Below are 16070 nucleotides of genomic sequence, written 5' to 3'. Positions count from 1 at the left end.
CATATGACCCTTTATGAAGAAAAAAAAGAAGGAAAAAAAAGAGTGAAAGATACTCGCTGGAGAATAGAGGTTACTCTACATCCGAGACTCTTCCAGATCTGGTTCTCATTATTCTGTTTGGAGTTTGGCTCAGGAATATGCAAGCCAGCATTCTCTGAATATATCTGGGGTTGCTATTCCAGCATTCATTTAAAAATACATACTGTGCATAAATTATTCACGTAGACCTGAATTTAAGATGGAGTTGAGCCAGAGTTTTCCCTCCTGGAATCCAATGGGAGCTCTGGTGTTAAAATAAGGACAGGTACAATGATACCCAATATCCTCTTAGCTGGAGCAACAACAGACAAGATCAGGGCCTTATTGGCATCTCAGAGAAGGAGTGCTGATCTAGCATTAGTTTAGCCTTTTAGATCATAATGAATACAATTATATGGACAAGAGAATCGGATCCTAGATCGGCACTCCTACTCTGAGATGCTTTGTGAATTCGGGCCCAGGCCTATATTCGCGTCATAAAAAATTCCAACATTAACTGAAATGGTTGGCCAAGGTCAGTTAGAATAGTTTTTATCAACTGCAGACAGGGCTCTAAAGCGCGACAATTTTGGTCACATATGCTACTACATATTTTTCTGTGCACCCTTACATGATACTTTGGAGGCACCGTGCTCCTAGAAAAATAATCACCCAGATAATAATTGTTGTAATGAATAAGCTTCGTATCGTTGTTTTTAAGTGCCCTAAAGATAAAAGCGAGCGCAGATTTGTTACTGTCATGGTTGCACCATTACTAAAGCGAAAACAGATTGCTTCTCGCATAAAACAGATAAAAATATACACGATATATACAAACATATGTGGACACCACTTCAAATTAGTAGATTTGGCTGTTTCAGCCACACCAGTTGCTGACAGGTGTATAGAATTGAGCACACAGCTATGCAATCTCCATAGACAAACATTGGCCTTACTGAAGAGCTCAGTGACTTTCAACGTAGCACCGTCATAGGATGAGTCTGTTCCTCAAATTTCTGCCCTGCTAGAGCTGCCCTGGGCAACTGTAAGTGCTGTTATTGTGAAGTGGAAACATCTAGGAGCAACAACAGCTCAGCCATTAAGTGGTAGGCCACACAAGCTCACAGAACAGGAATGCCTTTTGTCCTCGGTTGCAACACTCACTACTGACTTCCAAATTGTCTCTGGAAGCAACGTCAGCACTAGAACTGTTCGTTGGGAGCTTAATAAAATGGGTTTCCATGGCAGACCAGCCACACACAAGCTTAAGATCACCATGCGCAATGCCAAGAGTCGGCTGGAGGGATGTAAAGCTCATTGACATTGGGCTCTGGAGCAGTGGAAACTTGTTCTCTGGAGTGATGAATCACGCTTCACCATCTTGCAGTCTGACGGACGAAACTGGGTTTGGTGGATGCGAGGAGAATGCTACCTGCCTGAATGCATAACGCCAATAGTAAAGTTTGGTGGAGGAGGAATAATGGTCTGGGGCTGTTTTTTATGGTTCGGGCTAATGCCCCTTAGATCCAGTGAAGGGAAATCTTAACACAACACTATACAATGACATTCTAGATAATTCTGTGCTTCCAACTTTGTGGCAACAGTTTGGGAAAGGCCCTTTCCTGTTTCAGCATGACAATGACCCCGTGCACAAAGCAAGGTCTTTACAGAAATGGTTTGTCGAGATCAATGTGGAAGAACTTGACTGGCCTGCATAGAGCTCTGACTTCAACCCCATCGAACAACTTTGGGATAAATTGGAACGCCAACTGTGAGCCAGGCATAATCGCCCAACATCAGTGCCCGAACTAACTAATGCTCTTGTGGCTGATTGGAAGTCCCCGCAGTAATGTTCCAACATCTAGTGGAAAGCCTTCCCAGAAGAATGGAGGCTGTTATAGCAGCAAAGGGGGAACCAACTCCATATTAATGTTCAGAATTTTGGAATGAGATGTTCGACGAGCAGGTGTCCACATACTTTTGGTCATGTAGTGCATATTTTTTTATTTGTGAGAATACTTGGATTGGGAAACTATTTCCTGAATTAAATACATGTTCAGCTGATTTTACAGTCCTAATTATTGATTTTATTACTAAAAAACATTTAAAACACTTGCTGGACGGTTCTGGACCGCGGGTCGACTGTTGCCAATCTCTGCTCTTGTCATGCCCTGACCATAGAGAGCTGTTCATTTTCTGTGTTGGTTGGGGTGTGATAGTGACTAGGGTGGGTCATCTAGGTGATTAGTGATTTATGTTGGCCTGGTATGGTTCCCAATCAGAGACAGCTGTTTATCGTTGTCTCTGATTGGGGATCATATTTAGGCAGTCATTTCCCCATTGTGCTTTGTGGAATCTTGACTATGGATAGTTGCCTGTTAGCACTATTATTTAGCTTAATGTTTCGTTTGTTATTTTGTTGTTTTTGTTCGGTGTTCATTTAATAAAGGAAAATTAACGCCTACCACGCTGCACATTGGTCCACTCCTTATAACGATCGTGACAGATCTATAGCAACGGAGTAAAGAGAGGAATCTGAGTCCGCTTCTCAGAAGTCAAGACAAGGGACAAACAAGAGCGTAGGTAACCGACGACAATATTGGTCAAAATGTAAAACAAATGTAATGAAATGCAAGATGATTAAATACATTTAATCAGTATGCTTTACAATCCTGGTTTGGGATAAAACCACAGTTCCCCTTGAAATCACATTCATAATCCTGCCCAGAAGCTTTTCCTAATCTGGGACCAGGAAATATAAATTAACAAACAGGGTAATTGGCAACGTTTGGGAAACAAAAAACAAAAACAACTAAAATGGACCAGAAAGGAAAAATTATGAAATTATAACTCTGTCAAACTTAAAACATAGATAAAGCATAAACCAAGTGGCCATTTTAAAACAGTCAATCTTGAAATGCTAGTTGGCTACCCCACAAAATATGTTGTTGGATTAAAATCAATTTGTCGCTCCATATGAATGATCACATCTATAGTGAGAGGTCAGAGATCAAGTGTTAACCCCCGCCTGTAATGACTGTGTTACCAGGGGCATAATCACTACTCCAATTCTGTTGCAAAACATTTCTTCAAAGGAACAAAATGGAATGGGAAGGGACCTACCCACATTTTTCCAATAAACACTTGTTTTAGTGGCAAAACTGTTTGGCAATTGATCACACCCCTGGCAGCATCAGTCAATCACCAATAGCTGGCCTCCTCACCTGTCATCAATCGATGAGTGTTGGCCAAGCAGAATTAAACAGGGGCTTTAATCTGTCAATACGGTATTCGGAGGTTCCTCAGGTCAGGACTACCATTGACTCCATTCACAATGGAGGAGCCAGGCTTAGATCACTCACCTATATAATTGGGACTCAATCGTCTCATATCTGGCGCGTTTGTAGAAACAGGTCAATTAATCAAACCTAGCTCTACATTGGTGTACTGTACCACAGCGTTCTGTGATATGTCTGGATGATCAAGATGATCAATGCAAACCAATCAGGGTGGGTTTAGTTGTTTAAAACCTATGGCTTTAATTGTACTCACCCTCCGACGGAGTCTGGCAGATACATGAGCTGGTTCTCGTCCACTTTTAGGGCGGTTAGTTTCTTCAAGGAGCCTGAGGGGGAAGGAACAGGGAGAAAGAGGGGGAAAGAGGGGAGGATGAAAGAGAGAGAGAAGTCAGCGAGAGGGGTGTTAGAGAGAGACGGAGAGAATAAGAGAGAGGTAGGAAGACAGAGAGAGAAAGATAAATAGTGCATTAGGCTACAGCACACAGATACGGATTCTGATTCTCAGCTGCATCACCTAAAGAGGAGTATCCTTTACAGTTACGCAACAGATGAATTCATACCACCATCTGGTTTATGTAACTAGTTTATGACCATAGATTGGGGCCGAATAAATTGCAGACTGACTCCAACTGTATGCAATGCTTTATCTTATTTGATGGGAAAGCAGAGCATGCCCTGTATCTCTTTTTTTCAGAGTGACACCAACATATCATACCAAGAGGCAGTGCTTACACTGTAGTAATTTAGCTGTGCCGCTGCGGCATGACAAAATCATTGCGCCACGCAAATCAAATATGGAACATCAGAAAATATTTATAATTGCAGGGCACTTTGAATTATATTCAAAGCGCACTCAAGTTACGAGAGTTATAGGGTGGGAATTACCAGAATCGAATACAGGGGTACTCAACTCTTAACCTACGTGGTCCAGAGCCTGCTGGTTTTCTGTTCTACCTGACAATTAATTGCACACACCTGGTTTCCCAGGTCTAAATCAGTCCCTGATTAGAGGGGAACAATGAAAAACATGCAGTGGAACTGGCTTCCAGGTCCAAAGTTAAGTGAGGGGAATATAGGCTGCAAAAATAGGCTACATTTATTTAGTAGAATCAAACTTACCAGCCGCACTGGTTTACACTTTATATGGCCTGCGTATGGTCTAATGAACGAAAGCCTAAATTCATGTAATAATGAACTGATTTATCGAAAACAAATAGGCCTACCTGCTTGCACTTTGTGCAGCCTGTGTATCTATCTACTGTGTTGTTGTCCTTCCAAACTGGGGATTTCACTTGTGCAGCACCTGATTCCACAAAGGTGTTGTAGCCTATTCGCTTATCATAAACGTTCTTTTTATTTCTCCGGTTAGGCCTACATTAGCCACTTTCGTGTGAGCTAGGCTATCCAGATAAAGTAAACTTGACAACAAGTCGTATTCTCACGTGGAGAGGGGGAACATAATCTCTACATGTGTACAAATTAGAACGTTTTAGCACCACACAAATAAGGGACAGTTCCCGACTCCACACACTCTCAATGCGTAGCTGGCTGGTAGCCTTATGTCTGCCTCACCACTCACAGAATAGAATTCACAACACAATGTAACACAATAAGCTCCTGGGTTTTTTAGAAGTGGAGGAGAGATTGTTTTTGTAAGAAGTATTGACATGTTGAATGCACCAAGTGGTCTGTTTAAACTACTAGCACACAGCTCAGACACCCATTCAAACCCCACATGACATGCCACCAGAGGTCTCTTCACAGTCCCCAAGTCCAGAACAGACTATGGGAGGCGCACAGTACTACATAGAGCCATGGTTACATGGAACTCTATTCCACAGTACTACATGGAACTCTATTCCACAGTACTACATAGAGCCATGACTACATGGAACTCTATTCCACAGTACTACATAGAGCCATGACTACATGGAACTCTATTCCACAGTACTACATAGAGCCATGACTACATGGAACTCTATTCCACAGTACTACATGGAGCCATGGTTACATGGAACTCTATTCCACAGTACTACACAGAGCCATGGTTACATGGAACTCTATTCCACAGTACTACATAGAGCCATGGTTACATGGAACTCTATTCCACAGTACTACATAGAGCCATGGTTACATGGAACTCTATTCCACAGTACTACACAGAGCCATGGAACTCTATTCCACAGTACTACATAGAGCCATGGAACTCTATTCCACAGCACCACATAGAGCCATGGTTACATGGAACTCTATTCCACAGTACTACATAGAGCCATGGAACTCTATTCCACAGCACCACATAGAGCCATGGTTACATGGAACTCTATTCCACAGTACTACATAGAGCCATGGAACTCTATTCCACAGTACTACATAGAGCCATGGTTACATGGAACTCTATTCCACAGTACTACATAGAGCCATGGAACTCTATTCCACAGTACCACATAGAGCCATGGTTACATGGAACTCTATTCCACAGAGAGCCATGGTTACATGGAACTCTATTCCACAGTACTACATAGAGCCATGGAACTCTATTCCACAGCACCACATAGAGCCATGGTTACATGGAACTCTATTCCACAGTACTACATAGAGCCATGGAACTCTATTCCACAGTACCACATAGAGCCATGGTTACATGGAACTCTATTCCACAGTACCACATAGAGCCATGGAACTCTATTCCACAGTACCACATAGAGCCATGGTTACATGGAACTCTATTCCACAGTACCACATAGAGCCATGGTTACATGGAACTCTATTCCACAGTACCACATAGAGCCATGGAACTCTATTCCACAGTACCACATAGAGCCATGGTTACATGGAACTCTATTCCACAATACCACATAGAGCCATGGTTACATGGAACTCTATTCCACAATACCACATAGAGCCATGGTTACATGGAACTCTATTCCACAGTACCACATAGAGCCATGGTTACATGGAACTCTATTCCACAGCACCACATAGAGCCATGGTTACATGGAACTCTATTCCACAGTACTACATAGAGCCATGGAACTCTATTCCACAGTACCACATAGAGCCATGGTTACATGGAACTCTATTCCACATCAGACAAAATGATGCAGCGTTGAAGCTGAACACAGTGGCCTCCATCAAACCAAGATTGAACTCTTTGGCCTGAATGTCAAGCGTCATGCCTGGAGGAAACCTGGCACCATCCCTATGTTGAAGCATGGTGGTGGCAGTATCATGCTGTGGGGATGTTTTTTAGCGTCAGGCACTGGGAGACTAGTCAGGATCGAGGGAAAGATGAACGGAGCAAAGTACAGGGCGGCAGGGTAGCCTAATGGTTAGAGCGTTGGACTAGTAACCGGAAGGTTGCAAGTTCAAATCCCGAGCTGACAAGGTACAAATCTATCATTCTGCCCCTGAACATGTTCCTAGGCCGTCATTGTAAATAAGAATTTGTTCTTAACTGACTTGCCTAGTTAAATAAAGGTTAAAAAAAAAAATAATAATAATAATAAAAAAACAGAGATCCTTGATGAAAACCTGCTCCAGTGCTCAGGAACTCAGACGGAGGTGAAGGTTTGTCTTCCAACAGACCCTTAGCACACAGCCAAGACAATGCTGGAGGGGCTTCGGGACAAGTCATTGACTGTCCTCGAGTGGCCAATCCAGAGCCAGGACTTGAACCCAATTGCACCTCTCTGTAGAGACCTGAAAATAGCTGTGCAGAGACGCTCCCCATCCAACCTGACAGAGCTTGAGTGGATCTGCTGAGAAGAATGGGAGAAACTTCCCAAATACAGGTGTGCCAAGCTTGTAGGGTCATACCCGAGAAGACTCGAGGCTGTAATCGCTGCCAACAGTGTACTGAGTAAAGGGTCTGAATACTTATGCAAATGTGATATTTCAGTTCTTATTTGTAATTAATTTGCAAAAATGTCTAAAAACCATTATAGGATTTTGTGTGTAGATTGATGAGGAAAAAAAGTATTTATTCAATTTTAAAAACAAAACTGTAGCGTAACATTTTGAAAAAGTCATGGGCTCTGCATACTTTCTGAATACACAGCATATTTGATCTATTCATTCCAGAAGGAAATTATATTACAGACAATATTTCTCTTCACTTCAGAATAACAACCAAGCTGTTCATTAGACACACAATAGCTGACAGATGCAGTGGCCCTATGTCTGGTCACTGGGCTACGTCAAACAGACTTTATTATGGGGTAAAGAGATGGGCACTTAGTGTGTGTATGTTTGTGCATGCATATTTGTGTCAGTCTCTCTGTGTGTGTGTGTGTCTGTGTGAGTGTCAGTATTTGTGCCAGTCTGTGTGTGTGTGCACGTGTGTGTACGTAGCTGCTCACCTATGGATCCGGGCAGCTGTGTGAGTGCATTGTTAGAAAGTAGTAGGTCCTGCAGGCTCTCACAGCCACAAATCTGCTCGTCCACCATCTCCAGGTTGTTCTTGGAGACGTCAAGGTAGGACAGCTGCTTCAGAGTGCCTAGCATCTGGAGATCACACACGGGTATGAATACAAACACACAGGGGCACAGACACGCGCACACACGCACACACACAGAATCCTTTATTAAAATACGTTCCATTGAGATAGTAATGTCTTTTGTGTATTTTTCCTTTCTAGATATTGTTTACTGTTTTTGACAAATCTCTCGAAGGTCCCCTTGAAAGTACAAATGAGGTGGGATTAGCACTAGGCTATATATAGGGCATTGATCTCTACTGAAATGAGAAACAGGGAGGTTTGAGGCTGACGGGGCTAATTCAACTTGGAATTACATCGAGGGGTTAAAACAGTCACAGGAATACCCCTGGCCGGACCAATCTGAACACAGGAATACCCCTGGCCGGACCAATCTGAACATAGGAATACCCCTGGCCTGACCAATCTGAACACAGGAATACCCCTGGCCTGACCAATCTGAACACAGGAATACCCCTGGCCTGACCAATCTGAACACAGGAATACCCCTGGCCAGACCAATCTGAACACAGGAATACCCCTGGCCTGACCAATCTGAACACAGGAATACCCCTGGCCTGACCAATCTGAACACAGGAATACCCTGGCCTGACCAATCTGAACACAGGAACCCGAAAGCCTGCAACCCCCCTAAACAATAGCACAGTGAAATGCTGTGTACAGATCACCGTTCTTAGGCACTGTTTATTTTTTGATATATTTTTTGTAATGTTCTGCATTGAGGCCAGGTAGAACTCAGTAATCTTAACAGAGGAATAGCCTATAATTGCGGGGTTGGTGGTGGTGCTGTCAAAATGCTAGCGGCGCGCTAATGTTTTAATTATGACCTATTTACCAAACAAGCTTGGCATATCCATGAGAAAGAAAGAGAGCGACAGAGGGGAAAAGAGAGACAGAGAGAGCGAGAGACCTTACGCAACAGAAGGTGTGCTGACAACGAACAATAACAAAACGCAATCGTTTGAATTATCACTGAAGGATGTTGAATCAACAGATTAATTGGTCTGTGGCTTCGTCATTCGTGACATGAATCTTATTACGATGGGCATGCAGCAAAACTACCCAGAGTACAACAGAGGCATTATTACAACTTCATAACATTGCCATAACATTGCCATTGCATTATCGTCATTGTTCACGTCTATAATAATATCATATGTTAGCTTGAACAAAGCAATGTTGATCAAAACAGTTTATTTTTCCTTAATTTTACCAGGCAGGTTAATTATGAACAAATTCTTATTTATAATGACAGCTCTGGGGGAATGACTCATCACCATACTGTAGGTAGGAGAAGACAGGACAGACACTATGAAAGCCGAGGCACTGAACAGGAAGACTAAGCCTACGGGGAGTTGAATGGCAGTTCATCATTTTACCCCTGGTAGGAATGTCAGTCTGTTTCCATCCATCCACAACTCTTTGATTCCAGTGAGCTGCTCCAATACCTCAGGCTGGAAAAAATAGAGAGAGAAAGAGAGAGGGAGAGCGAGACAGAGAGCGAGACAGAGAGCGAGACAGAGAGCGAGACAGAGAGTGAGACAGAGAACGACACAGAGAGTGAGACAGAGAACGACACAGAGTGAGACAGAGAACGACACAGAGAGTGAGACAGAGAGCGACACAGAGAGTGACACAGAGAGTGAGACAGAGAACAACACAGAGAGCGAGACAGAGAGAGACAGAACGACACAGAGAGTGAGACAGAGCGACACAGAGAGCGACACAGAGAGTGAGTCAGCGAGATGGAGAGAGAACGTGACAGAGAGACAGCAAGACAGCAAGAGAGAGACAGCGAGTGAGAGAGACACACGCATAGAGAGACGGTAAGGGCGAGAAATGTTAGATCAATTCATTTACAACCATACAGGAATAATTGTGCATATTAGCCCTACAATTAGCCATACAGTCTCTCAGACACTTTAAAGGGATGCAAATAATTTGTCTGAAGTGATCTCTTCTTGACTCATTTCCCTCCTCCACACAGATCTGAGAGAAGCAGACGGGTTACCCCGTAGGGCCTGTCTCCATATTGCTGTCACCTGTCTTCTATCTCCAGATCAGTGAACGAAGATGGGGAGATGGAGATGAAGACACTGACTTCAGCATACTGAGGTTCAGCCTTGGGAGGACAGAAAGACAGACAGACACTCACCACTTCAGTGAACTCGTTACTCCCCAAGTCCAATCTCTCCAGCTGGGTGAGCTTGTGCATGCTTCTGCAGAGGGAAAGGGAAAGACAGAGAGAAAGAGATTGATGTTGAGCAAAGGAGCTGGGAATACAAGGAGTCAACCACAACAGCAGCATTTGTGTGCTCATTCATTCATGTGTGTGTGCGTGTGCACAAACAGTGTCCCTGTAGTCTAGTTTCTTAAAAGACTGCTTTATGTGGTATATCACCCATGGCCTCTTATAGCAGTCTCCAGCCCAGGCTTCACTCTCACACATTTAAGGCCGATTTCGTCACAGCAAAAAGCAGCATAACATTTCACACAGATACTCAGACGGTTATGTTACACCAGGGGGGCATGAAGAATTTAACGACATGGCAAAGCCGTTTGTTCAGGGTTGGGATGTGGAATTGGAGACAAGTGGGAGTGGAGTTGCTGGGCGAGAGATAGAATGAAGTTCAAAGATAAAGTCTAAAAAATAATAAAACGTTTGAATGACACTGAGGGGCAGTGTTTTTACAGCTAATGCTGGTTTGCCTGAGGCTGATGCCGTGCAGGTGTTTGTACACATGCATATACACACACTCTCATTCAAATACACACATATACACACATATGTAAATAGTGTCAGACATGCACTCAAACATATAAAGTTGGCCTTGCTGTTATGGTTTTAGTTGTCCTTGATGTCTTTTTTCTTCACATCGTTTCTGTTTTCTTTTGTCTCGTGAGTTCATTTTCTTGGTTGTTGGTGCATTGGGGGTTCTTGGGAGTGGAGAATGGAATACATTTTACTTTATTTTTTTTCGGGGGGTGACGACTGTGGTTGGGGTCTCGGACGGTTGAGGGACAGCTATGGGGAACGTCCCTGTTTTTTTGGCCTTGTGGGAGATCTGTCGACGTGCCCTTGAGCAGGGCATTGACCCTGGATGCTTCTGTGTGTCGCTCTGAATGGGAGTCTGTTGGATGACTGGGGTGTTGTAGTTGTTGAGTGGCTTCACTGTAAGTATATTGTATGTTTTGGATATTCAATAAGAAAAATAATAATTTTGTTTAAATAAGGATGGACGTGATGTTGGTCTAACACTTTCCTCCATATCCAGGCTTGCTTTGAGTTTCGTTGATTTCTAACAAATTGTCAGCAATAGATTTTCAGATTTCTCTTCGGGTCTGGGGGAAATCACAGGCATTTATATTTACTAAATAAACTAAAGTAAAAAATAAAATAAAAAGTAACAATAAAATTACACAACAATAACGAGGCTATATACAGGGGGTACACCGGTACCGAGTAAATGTGCGGGGGTACAGGTTAGTCGAGGTAATCTGTACATGTAGGTAGGGGTAAAGTGACAACGCATAGATAATAAACAGCGAGCAGCAGCAGTGTAAAAACAAAGCAGGGGGAGGGTGTCAACATAAATAGGCCAGGTGACCATTTGATTAATATTTCAGCAGTCTTATAATTTGGGGGTAGAAGCTGTTAAGGAGCCTTTGGACCTAGACTTGGCGCACTGGTACCGCTTGTCATGCCGTAGCAGAGAGAACAGTCTATAACTTGAGTCTTTGCCAATTGTTTGGGCTTCCTCTGACACCGCCTAGTATATAGGTCTTGGATGGCAGGAAACTTGGCCCCAGTGATGTATTGGGCTGTACGCACTACCCTCTGTAGCAGCTTACGGTCAGATGCCTAGCAGTTGCCATAGCAGGCGGTGATGCAACCGGTAAGGATGCTCTTGATGGTGCAGCTGTAGAACGTTTTGAGGATCTGGGGAACCATGACAACTCTTTTCAGTCTCCTGAGGGGGAACAGGTGCTGTCGTGCCCTCTTCACAACTGTCTTGGTGTGTTTGGACCATGATAGTTTGTTGGTGATGTGGACACCAAGGAACTTGAAACTCTCGACCCGCTTCACTTCAGCCCCGTCAATGTCAACGGGGGTTGGTTCGGTACCCCTTTTCCTGTAGTCCACTTCAGCCCCGTCGATGTCAACGGGGGTCGGTTCGGTACCCCTTTTCCTGTAGTCCACTTCAGCCCCGTCGATGTCAACGGGGGTCGGTTCGGTACCCCTTTTCCTGTAGTCCACTTCAGCCCCGTCGATGTCAACGGGGGTCGGTTCGGTACCCCTTTTCCTGTAGTCCACGATCAGCTCTTTGTCTTGCTCACATTGAGGGAGAGGTTGTTGTCCTGGCACCACACTGCCAAATCGCTGACCTCCTCCCTATAGGCTGTCTCATCGTTATCGTTGATCAGGCCTACCATTGTTGTGTCGTAAGCAAACTTAAAGATGGTGTTGGAGTTGTGCTTGGCCACACAGTTGTCAATTGTAGCTGACAATGAGATGTAAGGATAAAAAGGGATATTCTGTCAATGGTCTAAGGATATGTACACTCAAACCATCACCACAAGGGTAAACAACTAGATTCCCCTCTCCTCTGATGGCCCAGATGCCTACAGCGATGACTCAGAGATGACCTTTCCTCTACCCATTAATGCTCTCTCGCGCGCACACACACATACACACACACACACACACACACTAAAGTGCACACTGGATGGGGAGAGCTTAGAGACCACGAGAGGAAGAACCAGGGGACTCCAGGAGCATAATACAATGCATTAGTCCCTGTCCCTCTCTGTGGCATTAATCTGAGTGTCCTTGTACAAGTGCACACTCCTGTGAAGTACTCATACAGGGCTTTGGTACACAATATCATTGGTGATATAATACTGACGGGTGATATAATACTGATGGGTGATATAACAACCGTGAGGTCAGCCATTATATCAAAGATAATTTCAACATCTATCCCACACTTCGCTGACATGCTGTGTAGACCCACAGATATAGGAGAGCTGGATGCTATATGATGATTACAACATGAATGACCATTATATAACACAAAACATGATAATACATATAAGTGTTACTTAGACAAACAACAAAGTCTAAACACAACCTATAATATCAGATGAAGTGTGTTCGGCTAATTATTTAAATATGACAGCTACTACTAGGGGAAATAAACGATAGATAAATAGAAGAAAAGAATGGCGAAGGGCTTGGTTATATTTGGGAACAGATCAGCTAAGTCATTTCTCAGTGGGGATGAACCTGTAGGTTAATTTCCAAATGGCACACTTTTCCCCTTATAGTGCACTACTTCTGACCACGGCCCATAGGGTTCCGGTCAAAAGTGCTTCACTATATAGACAATTGGTTGCAATTTGGGACGCAGCCCAAGTCCTCAAGACTCCCAGTCAAACCAAACACTGCTTGGTACTGGGGGTTAACAGTAATGCTCTTCCCCCTGTGGAGGCTGTTTCGTGTTCGCTGCTCCTCAAAACATCACCCTTTAATCCATACCATGTATACCTTTCCGACTGAACAACCAAACTGTACAACGAGGCGGTTTCACGGCGACCTCTAGGGTTGCCGTCGTAATAAATGTTGGGTTGGATATAAAAACACGGCAGTATTTTCGGACGGTGATAGCACGCTGAGCGTCCACCAGCGTCGGAACATTCCTGCCCTGTGATTGGCAGGCTAGGAGGAGTGCCAGGCTCCGTTTCAAAGCTGCTTTCAGAGACACTGGAGTCAGTACAGAGTGCTCGGTACTGGGGTCTGTACAGAGTGCCAGAGAAATTAGTGAGGAAAGCGCGACGGTGCTGTTGTCAAAAAGTGTCTGGGGTAGGATGAGTGTTGTTTGTGTTTATTTACATCACTGGGATGCTTGCATCTCTCTGGCATCCATCCTGGCCATTAGGCCTCTGTTTGTCTGAGCACCGGACCCTAACAGGCCTGGCTGCTGTCTCATAGACACACAGAGCATAGAGGACCAGCCAGCTAGGGGACAACAGGAGAAATGGACCAAGATAGGTGGGCGTCAATTAGACACAGAAAGATCAAGAGAAGAGAGACAGAGGGTAAAGAAAGAGAGAGGGGAAATGAGACAAAGAGAGCAGAGGGGAAGAGCGAAGGGGAAAGAGAAAGACAACAAGAAAGAGCATGACAGAAAGAGATGAGACTCCAAAACCACCTGCAGCACTCAGGATCCCCTTCATAATCAATGGATTCTTTGGGCAGTGAACACACATACACACAGAGGTAGGTAGGTAGTGGAGGCTTTCAAAAGGCGAAACATGAGCTACAGTCTGAGTACTCTGGATTATAAAACCTGTCACAGATCGCAACAGAGGTAGCACTCTTATATAACACGGTGGAATTCAATGCCACAGAGAAACACGGTGAGAGAGAAACAAACCGAGAAAGCAAGAGTGCCTAGGGAAGAGAGAGAGACAAGGTTGCTCACAAAGAGCCACCTCTTGTTTGTCTGGGGACTCAGAGCTGTGAGGTCTGTAAGGGCTTTGATGTGGGGAAAACAACACGTGAAACAGAAACAGGGACAACTTACTTTGGCAACATCTTTAACTGGTTCTCTCTCAGCTCCAGGATCTGCAGTTTAGTCAACCTGAGGGAGAGGGAGAGAGAGAGAGAGAGAGAGGAAGGGGAGGAGAGAATGAGAGAAAGAGAGTGAGAGAGACAGAGACAGACAGAGAATATAAGTCAATGACATAACACTCAATGTTGATACTCAGCCTTCAGGGATAGTGTCGTTTTACTGGATGGTTTTGACACAAAACAAAAGGTTTTCCTGGGGCTGGATCACTGGGGTCTGGCCAATGATGAGAGTCCTACAGATATGTTTTTCTAGATTCCACACAACTAGTTTGAAACCCATTCGTGATTCATCCATAACGTGGGGAAATTGAGCCCAAGAAAAAGCTACATAGGGTCAGTAGCATGGTTTCCTGCCAGACGATTTATGTATACGCACTCAACCGTATTTTTTAAAATATATATATTTTTTACCTTTATTTAACTAGGCAAGTCAGTTTAAGAACAAATTCTTATTTTCAATGACATAAATACTATGGTTTAAATAAAGTTGTGACCTTTACCACGAGAGAGAACCATCATATGATGAAAAGTGAGTCTATAGAGACAGGGAAGATGTAATGGAGTGTGTAGGAGTCAGGAGTGGGAGTCAGGGCCTAAAGTCAGACCAAATATTTTTTCCGCATTAATTACAGCAAAAAACACAAAACAAAACAGAATGGCATGCTTAGTAATGTTTCCAAAACAAGGGATGCAATACTAGTAAGAAGTAATGTGGTATATTGCTCAATTTAATATTTTGTGACCTGAGTCAAACCAAAATATCACAGATGGGACAAAAATGTTCCCCTTTAAGGTTACCATGGTAACTGGGCCACTCAAGTCTTCATGTGTGGCTGTGAGAATCTGACTAGTAGAGGCAAATGAGGTCTTGCTCTTTGGCAGTAGTGGAAGCAAACTGAAGCATTTAAAAACAACCTAACTTGTGAACAAAACAATCCAAATATATAGAGAAACACCAGGATAAAGTCTTACATTAGTAGTTAGACAATTTTATGCCTGTGCGCATGGCTTCTAAAAACAAATCTTTCAGCATTCACTCACAGTGCGCACTGTGCCCCAGCCAGGCTGTGCTGCTGCGCAAGGTGGGATGACGTTATGATTCATATTTCTTTGTGCATTACAAGATATGAAACTAAATGGCAGAAATACTTTGAAAATAGCTACCGCAGCATTTATTTAGCTATAAAGCACAACTCGCACGCGTGCCTATACTTGACTTTTGACTATTTTAATACATGCTGGCACTACAGAGCCCTGAGTGTGACCACCTGCCAACGTGGCTTCTGAATTAGATATACATTCTTACCAGCCAATGCCAAAATCTACCTGCATTTAGTGGGTGTTCATTTTAGGCCATGGTGGGAGTTGAAGCAATTGGTGGAAAAAATGGTTGTAGCAGTTGATTTTATCTCAAACTTTCACTTCACATTGCATTCACACACTGGTTCCTCTGACTTATGTCACACTGCAATGTCACGCACACACGAACACACACTCTCCCGACTTCAGGCTTTTCCCAGTTTAAAGCATTTCCATGGGGAGGTTAAGCTCCCCTACTCTGAAGATGAGATAAGGAAGATGAGATTCATGCCTGACATTCCAACATCACTGTAAGACTTC

General features: G+C 43.7%; 1 protein-coding gene across 4 annotated transcripts in view; it reads right to left on the bottom strand.

Annotated features, from left to right (window-relative positions):
• Positions 1-16070, bottom strand: part of LOC112220319 (erbin) — a 118772-nt gene that overhangs the window by 28602 nt on the left and 74100 nt on the right. For all 4 annotated transcript variants that reach the window (XM_024382115.2, XM_024382117.2, XM_024382116.2 and 1 more), the window contains exons 7-11: positions 14404-14460; positions 9972-10035; positions 9196-9270; positions 7679-7823; positions 3571-3643 (exon numbers count right to left, since the gene is read on the bottom strand). In XM_024382115.2, coding sequence (XP_024237883.1) covers positions 3571-3643; positions 7679-7823; positions 9196-9270; positions 9972-10035; positions 14404-14460 — 414 coding nt within the window. The remainder of the gene's footprint in view (positions 1-3570; positions 3644-7678; positions 7824-9195; positions 9271-9971; positions 10036-14403; positions 14461-16070) is intronic.

Source organism: Oncorhynchus tshawytscha, linkage group LG20 (genome assembly GCF_018296145.1).
Source record: "Oncorhynchus tshawytscha isolate Ot180627B linkage group LG20, Otsh_v2.0, whole genome shotgun sequence".
Classification (NCBI taxonomy): Eukaryota; Metazoa; Chordata; class Actinopteri; order Salmoniformes; family Salmonidae; genus Oncorhynchus; species Oncorhynchus tshawytscha.
Note: the sequence above shows the minus strand (reverse complement) of the source record. Positions and strands in the feature narration are given on the sequence as shown.